General features: G+C 59.7%; 1 protein-coding gene across 1 annotated transcript; it reads left to right on the forward strand.

The window, feature by feature from the left end:
* Positions 1–1,298: 1,298 nt before the first annotated feature.
* Positions 1,299–6,046, forward strand: LOC139533008 (uncharacterized). The gene is made up of 7 exons (XM_071331156.1): positions 1,299–1,355; positions 2,541–2,775; positions 2,896–3,109; positions 3,556–3,694; positions 3,786–3,902; positions 5,060–5,244; positions 5,815–6,046. Exons 1-7 carry the CDS (start codon positions 1,299–1,301, stop codon positions 6,044–6,046), a joined length of 1,179 nt encoding a protein of 392 aa, XP_071187257.1.
* Positions 6,047–9,851: the final 3,805 nt, after the last annotated feature.

The following is a 9,851-nucleotide window of genomic DNA, read 5'->3' on the forward strand; positions in this document are numbered from 1 at the left end:
AGTGTGTTGATACAACTGGAATTAAATGAGTTGAATCAACATCAGGAGAATATATTTAGGAAGCTGAAAGGACTAGAGGTCGACCGATTTTTTTTTTACACCTTTATTTAAATATTGCTGTTACATTGTACAACCTTCAATGTTATGTCATAATTATGTACAATCCTGGCAAATTAATTACGGTCTTTGTTAGGAATAAATGAACTTCACACAGTTTGCAACGAGCCAGGCGGCCCAAACTGCTGCATATACCCTGACTGCTTGCACAGAACGCAAGAGAAGTGACACAATTTCCCTAATTATAAGAAATGAATGTTAGCAGGCAATATTAACTAAATATGCAGGTTTAAAAATATATACTTGTGTATTGATTTTAAAGAAAGGCATTGATGTTTATGGTTAGGTTTGGTGCAACGACAGTGCTAAATCATCACCCATTTGGCGAAGTAGACTGTGATTCGATGATAAATTAACAGGCATCAATTATATGCAACGCAGGACATGCTAGATAAACTAGTAATATCAACCATGTGTAGTTAACTAGTGACTATGTTAAGATTGATTGTTTTTTATAAGATAAGTTTAATGCTAGCTAGCAACTTACCTTGGCTTCTTGCTGCACTCGCGTAACAGGTAGTCAGCCTGCCATGCAGGCTCCTCGTGGAGTGCAATGTAAGGCAGATGGTTAGAGCGTTGGACTAGTAACCAGAAGGTTGCAAAAATTAATCCCCAAGCTGACAAGGTAAAAAATCTGTCGTTCTGTCCCTGAACAAGGCAGTTAACCCACCGTTCCTAGGCCTTCATTGAAAAAAGAATGTGTTCTTAACTGACTTGCCTAGTTAGACTTAGCGATGCCACCCGTTAGATAAAATACGGAACGGTTCCGTATTTCACTGAAAGAATAAACGTTTTGTTTTCGAAATGATAGTTTCCGGATTCGACCATATCAATGACCAAAGGCTCGTATTTCTGTGTTATTATGTTATAATTAAGTCTATGATTTGATATTTGATAGAGCAGTCTGACTGAGCGATGGTAGGCAGCAGCAGGCTCGTAAACATTCACTCAAACAGCACTTTTGTGCGTTTGCCAGCAGCTCTTCGCAATGCTTCAAGCATTGAGCTGTTTATGACTTCAAGCCTATCAACTCCCGAGATTAGGCTGGTGTAACCGATGTGAAATGGGTAGCTAGTTAGCGGGGTGCGCGCTAATAGCGTTTCATTCGGTGACGTCACTCGCTCTGAGACTTGGAGTAGTTGTTCCCCTTGCTCAGCAAGGGCAGCAGGTTTTGTGGAGCGATGGGTAACGATGCTTCGAGGGTGGCTGTTGTCGTTGTGTTCCCGGTTCGAGCCCAGGTAGGGGCGAGGAGAGGGACGGAAGCTATACTGTTACACTGGCAATACTAAAGTGCCTATAAGAACATCCAATAGTCAAAGGTATATGAAATACAAATGGTATAGAGAGAAATAGTCCTATAATTCCTATAACTACAACCTAAAACTTCTTACCTGGGAATATTGAAGACTCATGTTAAAAGGAACCACCAGCTTTCATATGTTCATGTTCTGAGCAAGGAACTTAAACGTTAGCTTTCTTACATGGCACATATTGCACTTTTACTTTCTTCTCCAACACTTTGTTTTTGCATTATTTAAACCAAATTGAACATGTTTCATTATTTATTTGGGGCTAAATTGATTTTATTGATGTATTATATTAAGGTAAAAGAAAAGTGTTCATTCAGTATTGTTGTAATTATCATTATTACAAATAATTTTTTTTTAAATCGGCCGATTAATCAGTATCGGCATTTTTTGGTCCCCCAATAATCGGTATCGGCGTTGAAAAATCATAATCGGTCGACCTCTAGAAAGAATGTTGCTGATAGAAATGTCATGTATAGAGCTGACGTGAGTCCTTATTCTCCATAAGAGAGAATCATACTGTATCGGCTCTACAATAATGTATTTCTATCGGAACGTTGGTTAATATTGCTCTTACTGAACAAACCCCAGCAACTACGGCTGGCTAAGCTTTATAATACATGTATAATAATACATATGCCATTTAGCAGAGGCTTTTATCCAAAGCCACTTACAGTTAGTTGTAAGTGCATATACATTTTGGTAAGCTTTGATCCATCTAGTAGAACGAGAGCACTGTGAGTGATTTGTGATGTTTAGTGACTGTATAATGTACCAGGTTAATAACATGCATGGACAAACCTCTGCTTGATGTGAAACCTTCGTATGGTGTCGTCCCGTCTCTTGTCGCTGCCATAGTTCATTCACTGCTGCTAGCTTCCTATCCAGATATTTTGTTTGTGCATTTGAATAACAGTCTTGATACGAGTCAGTAGCCACAGTGCCTATTGATGTTCATGATGACCAATAAATGTCACTCATATGAATAACTCAAGTCACTGCTGTGTTATAGGCAGCCTCTCATAGCGCCACCATACTTTACTATTAGGTGAGCTGTCAGTTAATATTGGGGGGGTGGGTGCTCCCCCCCTAACCGCTTATCCCGCCTAAATCCAGATCCACTCCTTGAGCCAATCCAAGGGAATGTGTGGGAGCCCAGGCTCCTTCCAGCCCCTACCCCCCAGCCCAGGTTCCCCTCAGCCCCAACCCCCCAGCCCAGGTTCCCCTCAGCCCCAACCCCCCAGCCCAGGTTCCCCTCAGCCCCAACCCGGTCCCCAGCCCCCCCAGCCCGGTTCCCCTCAGCCCCAACCCCCCAGCCCAGGTTCCCCTCAGCCCCAACCCCCCAGCCCAGGTTCCCCTCAGCCCCAACCCCCCAGCCCAGGTTCCCCTCAGCCCCAACCCCCCAGCCCAGGTTCCCCTCAGCCCCAACCCCCCAGCCCAGGCTCCCCTCAGCCCCAACCCCCCAGCCCAGGCTCCCCTCAGCCCCAACCCCCCAGCCCAGGCTCCCCTCAGCCCAGGCTCCCCCCTACCCCAACTCCCCAGCCCACACTCCCCCTACCCCAACCCCGCAGCCCACACTCCCCCTACCCCAACCCCGCAGCCCAGGCTCTCCCCTACCCCAACCCCGTAGCCCAGGCTCCCCCCTACCCCAACCCCGCAGCCCAGGCTCCCCCCTACCCCAACCCGTAGCCCAGCTTCCCCCTACCCCAACCCCCCAGCCCAGGCTCCCCCCTACCCCAACCCCGCAGCCCAGGCTCCCCCCTACCCCGCAGCCCAGGCTCCCCCCTACCCCAACCCCGTAGCCCAGGCTCCCCCTACCCCAACCCCAACCCCCCAGCCCAGGCTCCCCCTACCCCAACCCCCCAGCCCAGGCTCCCCCCTACCCCAACCCCGTAGCCCAGGCTCCCCCCTACCCCAACCCCGCAGCCCAGGCTCCCCCCTACCCCAACCCCGCAGCCCAGGCTCCCCCTACCCCAACCCCCCAGCCCAGGCTCCCCCCTACCCCAACCCCCCAGCCCAGGCTCCCCCTACCCCAACCACGCAGCCCAGGCTCCCCCTACCCCAACCCCGTAGCCCAGGCTCCCCCTACCCCAACCCCGCAGCCCAGGCTCCCCCTACCCCAACCCCGTAGCCCAGGCTCCCCCTACCCCAACCCCCCAGCCCAGGCTCCCCCCTACCCCAACCCCGCAGCCCAGGCTCCCCTCAGCCCCAACCCCGCAGCCCAGTCTCCCCCCTACCCCGCAGCCCAGGCTCCCCCCTACCCCAACCCCGTAGCCCAGGCTCCCCCTACCCCAACCCCCCAGCCCAGGCTCCCCCTACCCCAACCCCGTAGCCCAGGCTCCCCCTACCCCAACCCCGTAGCCCAGGCTCCCCCTACCCCAACCCCGCAGCCCACACTCCCCCAACCCCGCAGCCCAGGCTCTCCCCTACCCCAACCCCGTAGCCCAGGCTCCCCCCTACCCCAACCCCGCAGCCCAGGCTCCCCCCTAACCCAACCCCGTAGCCCAGGCTCCCCCTACCCCAACCCCCCAGCCCAGGCTCCCCCCTACCCCAACCCCGCAGCCCAGGCTCCCCTCAGCCCCAACCCCGCAGCCCAGGCTCCCCCCTACCCCAACCCCGTAGCCCAGGCTCCCCCTACCCCAACCCCCCAGCCCAGGCTCCCCCTACCCCAACCCCCCAGCCCAGGCTCCCCCTACCCCAACCCCCCAGCCCAGGCTCCCCCCTACCCCAACCCCGTAGCCCAGGCTCCCCCTATCCCAACCCCGCAGCCCAGGCTCCCCCTACCCCAACCCCGCAGCCCAGGCTCCCCCTACCCCAACCCCCCAGCCCAGGCTCCCCCCTACCCCAACCCCGTAGCCCAGGCTCCCCCTACCCCAACCCCCCAGCCCAGGCTCCCCCCTACCCCAACCCCGTAGCCCAGGCTCCCCCTACCCCAACCCCCCAGCCCAGGCTCCCCCTACCCCAACCCCCCAGCCCAGGCTCCCCCCTACCCCAACCCCGTAGCCCAGGCTCCCCCTACCCCAACCCCCCAGCCCAGGCTCCCCCTACCCCAACCCCGCAGCCCAGGCTCCCCCTACCCCAACCCCGCAGCCCAGGCTCCCCCTACCCCAACCCCCCAGCCCAGGCTCCCCCCTACCCCAACCCCGTAGCCCAGGCTCCCCCTACCCCAACCCCCCAGCCCAGGCTCCCCCCTACCCCAACCCCAACCCCCCAGCCCAGGCTCCCCCTACCCCAACCCCCCAGCCCAGGCTCCCCCCTACCCCAACCCCAACCCCCCATCCCAGGCTCCCCCCTACCCCAACCCCGTAGCCCAGGCTCCCCCTACCCCAACCCCCCAGCCCAGGCTCCCCCTACCCCAACCCCCCAGCCCAGGCTCCCCCCTACCCCAACCCCGTAGCCCAGGCTCCCCCTACCCCAACCCCGTAGCCCAGGCTCCCCCTACCCCAACCACGCAGCCCAGGCTCCCCCTACCCCAACCCCGTAGCCCAGGCTCCCCCTACCCCAACCCCGCAGCCCAGGCTCCCCCTACCCCAACCCCGTAGCCCAGGCTCCCCCTACCCCAACCCCCCAGCCCAGGCTCCCCCCTACCCCAACCCCGTAGCCCAGGCTCCCCCTACCCCAACCCCCCAGCCCAGGCTCCCCCCTACCCCAACCCCCCAGCCCAGGCTCCCCTCAGCCCAGGCTCCCCCCTACCCCACCCCCCAGCCCACACTCCCCCCTACCCCAACCCCGCAGCCCAGGCTCCCCCCTACCCCAACCCTGTAGCCCAGGCTCCCCCCTACCCCAACCCTGTAGCCCAGGCTCCCCCTACCCCAACCCTGTAGCCCAGGCTCCCCCCACCTCAACCCCGTAGCCCAGGCATCCCCCACTCCAACCCCCCAGCCCAGGCTCCCCCCTACCCCAACCTCCCAGCCCAGGCTCCCCCTACCCCAAACCCCCAGCCCAGGCTCCCCTCAGCCCCAACCCCTCAGCCCCAACCCCCCAGCCCAGGTTCCCCTCAGCCCCAACCCCCCAGCCCAGGCTCCCCCCTACCCCAACCTCCCAGCCCAGGCTCCCCCTACCCCAAACCCCCAGCCCAGGCTCCCCTCAGCCCCAACCCCCCAGCCCAGGTTCCCCTCAGCCCCAACCCCCCAGCCCAGGTTCCCCTCAGCCCCAACCCCCCAGCCCAGGCTCCCCTCAGCCCCAACCCCCCAGCCCAGGCTCCCCCTAGCCCCAACCCCCCAGCCCAGGCTCCCCTCAGCCCCAACCCCCCAGCCCAGGTTCCCCTCAGCCCCAACCCCCCAGCCCAGGTTCCCCTCAGCCCCAACCCCCCAGCCCAGGCTCCCCTCAGCCCCAACCCCCCAGCCCAGGCTCCCCCTAGCCCCAACCCCCCAGCCCAGGCTCCCCTCAGCCCCAACCCCCCAGCCCAGGCTCCCCTCAGCCCCAACCCCCCAGCCCAGGCTCCCCTCAGCCCAGGCTTCCCCCTACCCCAACTCCCCAGCCCACACTCCCCCTACCCCAACCCCGCAGCCCAGGCTCTCCCCTACCCCAACCCCTTAGCCCAGGCTCCCCCCTACCCCAACCCCGCAGGCCAGGCTCCCCCAACCCCGCAGGCCAGGCTCCCCCCTACCCCAACCCCGTAGCCCAGGCTCCCCCTACCCCAACCCCGTAGCCCAGGCTCCCCCTACCCCAACCCCCCAGCCCAGGCTCCCCCTACCCCAACCCCCCAGCCCAGGCTCCCCCCTACCCCAACCCCCCAGCCCAGGCTCCCCCCTACCCCAACCCCCCAGCCCAGGCTCCCCCCTACCCCAACCCCGCAGCCCAGGCTCCCCTCAGCCCCAACCCCCCAGCCCAGGCTCCCCCTACCCCAACCCCCCAGCCCAGGCTCCCCCTACCCCAACCCCCCAGCCCAGGCTCCCCCCTACCCCTACCCCGCAGCCCAGGCTCCCCCTACCCCAACCCCGCAGCCCAGGGTCCCCCTACCCCAACCCCCCAGCCCAGGCTCCCCCCTACCCCAACCCCGTAGCCCAGGCTCCCCCTACCCCAACCCCCCAGCCCAGGCTCCCCCCTACCCCAACCCCGTAGCCCAGGCTCCCCCCTACCCCAACCCCGTAGCCCAGGCTCTCCCCTACCCCAACCCCGTAGCCCAGGCTCCCCCTACCCCAACCCCGTAGCCCAGGCTCCCCCTACCCCAACCCCGTAGCCCAGGCTCCCCCCTACCCCAACCCCGTAGCCCAGGCTCCCCCTACCCCAACCCCCCAGCCCAGGCTCCCCCCTACCCCAACCCCCCAGCCCAGGCTCCCCTCAGCCCAGGCTCCCCCCTACCCCAACCCCCCAGCCCACACTCCCCCCTACCCCAACCCCGCAGCCCAGGCTCCCCCCTACCCCAACCCTGTAGCCCAGGCTCCCCCCACCTCAACCCCGTAGCCCAGGCATCCCCCACTCCAACCCCCCAGCCCAGGCTCCCCCCTACCCCAACCTCCCAGCCCAGGCTCCCCCTACCCCAAACCCCCAGCCCAGGCTCCCCTCAGCCCCAACCCCCCAGCCCAGGCTCCCCCCACTCCAACCCTGTAGCCCAGGCTCCCCCCTACCCCAACCCCCCAGCCCAGGCTCCCCCCTACCCCAACCCCCCAGCCCAGGCTCCCCCCTACCCCAACCCCCCAGCCCAGGCTCCCCCCACTCCAACCCTGTAGCCCAGCCTCTCCCTTACCCCTACCCCAACCCCCCAGCCCAGGCTCCCCCCTACCCCTACCCCAACCCCCCAGCCCAGGCTCCCCCCTACCCCTACCCCAACCCCCCAGCCCAGGCTCCCCCCTACCCCTACCCCAACCCCCCAGCCCAGGCTCCCCCCTACCCCAACCCCGTAGCCCAGGCTCCCCCTACCCCAACCCCCCAGCCCAGGCTCCCCCCTACCCCAACCCCGTAGCCCAGGCTCCCCCTACCCCAACCCCGTAGCCCAGGCTCCCCCCTACCCCAACCCCCCAGTCCAGGCTCCCCCCACTCCAACCCTGTAGCCCAGGCTCCCCCCTACCCCTACCCCAACCCCCCAGCCCAGGCTCCCCCCACTCCAACCCTGTAGCCCAGGCTCCCCCCTACCCCAACCCCCCAGCCCAGGCTCCCCCCTACCCCAACCCCCCAGCCCAGGCTCCCCCCAACCCCCCAGCCCAGGCTCCCCCCATCCCCCCAGCCCAGGCTCCCCCTTACCCCAACCCCCCAGCCCAGCCCAGGCTCCCCCCTACCCCAACCCCCCAGCCCAGGCTCCCCCCTACCCCAACCCCCCAGCCCAGGCTCCCCCCTACCCCAACCCCCCAGCCCAGGCTCCCCCTACCCCAACCCCCCAGCCCAGGCTCCCCCCTACCCCAACCCCCCAGCCCAGGCTCCCCCCAACCCCCCAGCCCAGGCTCCCCCCATCCCCCCAGCCCAGGCTCCCCCTTACCCCAACCCCCCAGCCCAGCCCAGGCTCCCCCCTACCCCAACCCCCCAGCCCAGGCTCCCCCCTACCCCAACCCCCCAGCCCAGGCTCCCCCCTACCCCAACCCCCCAGCCCAGGCTCCCCCTACCCCAACCCCCCAGCCCAGGCTCCCCCCTAGCCTAACCCCCCAGCCAAGGCTCCCCACTACACCAATTCCCTCCAATCCTCGGCTCCAGCTCCGACCCCTCACCCCCAGCTCTCATCTACTCCCACCCCCTTCTCCCTCCAGGGTCATAGGGACACCATCTCATTAAAGGCTGCCTGATCCACAACTGCAATGCAGACATTAAATAGCAGTATTTTTCAATTAGGGCTGACAAATTCAATCAAAATTCCATAGATTAGGATGAAATGAGGCATGGGTCATTTACAAGGGAATTTAATTGCACAGCCATTAGACAATAGTACAGCAGTCACTGTCTCATTATCAATCATGTGGGGACATCAATAGTAAAGGGTTGTAAAGGGGGGGAGACAGGGGGAGGGAAGGAGAGGAGAGAGAGATAGAAGTGTGTGTGTGTCACTGTGTGTGTGTTTGTGTGTGTGTGGACCGTGTGTGTGACCGTGTGTGTGTACACCGTGTTTGTGTGTGTGTGTACACCGTGTTTGTGTGTGTGGACCGTGTGTGTGACCGTGTGTGGACCGTGTGTGTGACCGCGTGTGTGTGTTTGTGTGTGTGTGTGGACCGTGTGTGTGACCGTGTGTGTGTGTACACACCGTGTGTGTGTGTGCGTGCGCTCTCACTAATACACTGCAGTGCCACCGCTGCAGAACAGCTACTAAATATCCCTCTTTTATACTTATAAATTATCCAGTTTAATTAACAACATGGATTATGATTGGAATATGATTTAATTAAACCTTTCCTGCATGCTAGTGATCACCATCATCCATTATACTGGGGACAGGGGAGTATAACTGCAGACTAAATGAAGCTGAGGCTTGTTAAGGAGCTGCTTACTGCCAGGACTTAGAACAATAACATCAGACTACTACCACTTCCACAACGACTAGAACGAAATAATACTTCTGAACTGGGAGACAATCAAACAGTGTATTAATCACAACGATGCCAAGAATGGCCTAGCATTTATCTGTGATCAAACGGAGCGTTCGCCGTGAGCCTATACTGATATGTGGATTTAAGTGGAGGGGGGTGGTGGGTAAAGCAATTACAAAGATGTTTTGACTGAAGGCTGCAGTTGGAGGAGGTAGAAGGAGAAACATTGGATTTAAAAATGTTGCCTCCAGCGTTCGACCATTCAACATTATTTAGTTGGAGTGTCTCGGTCGGGCTCAACCTTTTCAGAAAGATCTAAATGTCAGCTATAATTTATTCTGCTCAGTTCAGATTTCTTTGTGAAAACACATATCTCGTTGTTTGCCTTACTTTTCGATTAGACTCCATTACTAGGACTGAAAAAACTATGGAAAAGCACCAGACTCACCTCCCAGATTGAGTTTCCATGCACGTCCCCCCCAATCCAAAATCAATGAACATTTAGAGTTGCCATAGGATTTTTGATTATTAAAGCTTAAACGAACCCAATTGATTTACCTTTAATAAGTCTGTCCCCGATGATGACCAATCAAACAGAAGGAAGCCTGATCCACAATGGCGACTTTGACTGGAGCAGAACCGGCATCAGAACCGGCATTTGGCATTCAGCCAAATCTCCAGAAACACAACAGCTTAGCTATTGATCCTGTAGCCATTCCTCTTCTTTCTCTTCAGGCTGATCACATCATCCATTCTAGTAGCGATCAATGCCCCCAGAGAGGAGAGATTTAAAGTATTCTGACATTCTCTTGTGGCCTTTGTGCATAATCTTTTACCCCACCGCTAATCTTTTACCCCACCGCTATTCAATTACTTCAAATCAACGTTTATTGGTCGTGTACACAGTTTAGCAGGTGTTATAGCGGATGCAGTGACATGCTTATGTTACTAGCTCCTAACAACCCACTGTGCACAG

Source organism: Salvelinus alpinus, chromosome 10 (assembly GCF_045679555.1).
Source record: "Salvelinus alpinus chromosome 10, SLU_Salpinus.1, whole genome shotgun sequence".
NCBI classification, from domain to species: Eukaryota; Metazoa; Chordata; class Actinopteri; order Salmoniformes; family Salmonidae; genus Salvelinus; species Salvelinus alpinus.

Bases quoted from the DNA above. Each gene is read 5' to 3' on its own strand.
- LOC139533008 (XM_071331156.1), top strand. From the start codon at position 1,299: ATGGGTAACGATGCTTCGAGGGTGGCTGTTGTCGTTGTGTTCCCGGTT. The intron at 3,110-3,555 runs GTAGCCCAGCTT...CCAACCCCGTAG, and splicing joins GCTCCCCCCTACCCCAACCC to CCCAGGCTCCCCCTACCCCA. The intron at 3,903-5,059 runs GCTCCCCCCTAA...CCCCCAGCCCAG, and splicing joins ACCCCAACCCCGCAGCCCAG to GCTCCCCCCTACCCCAACCC.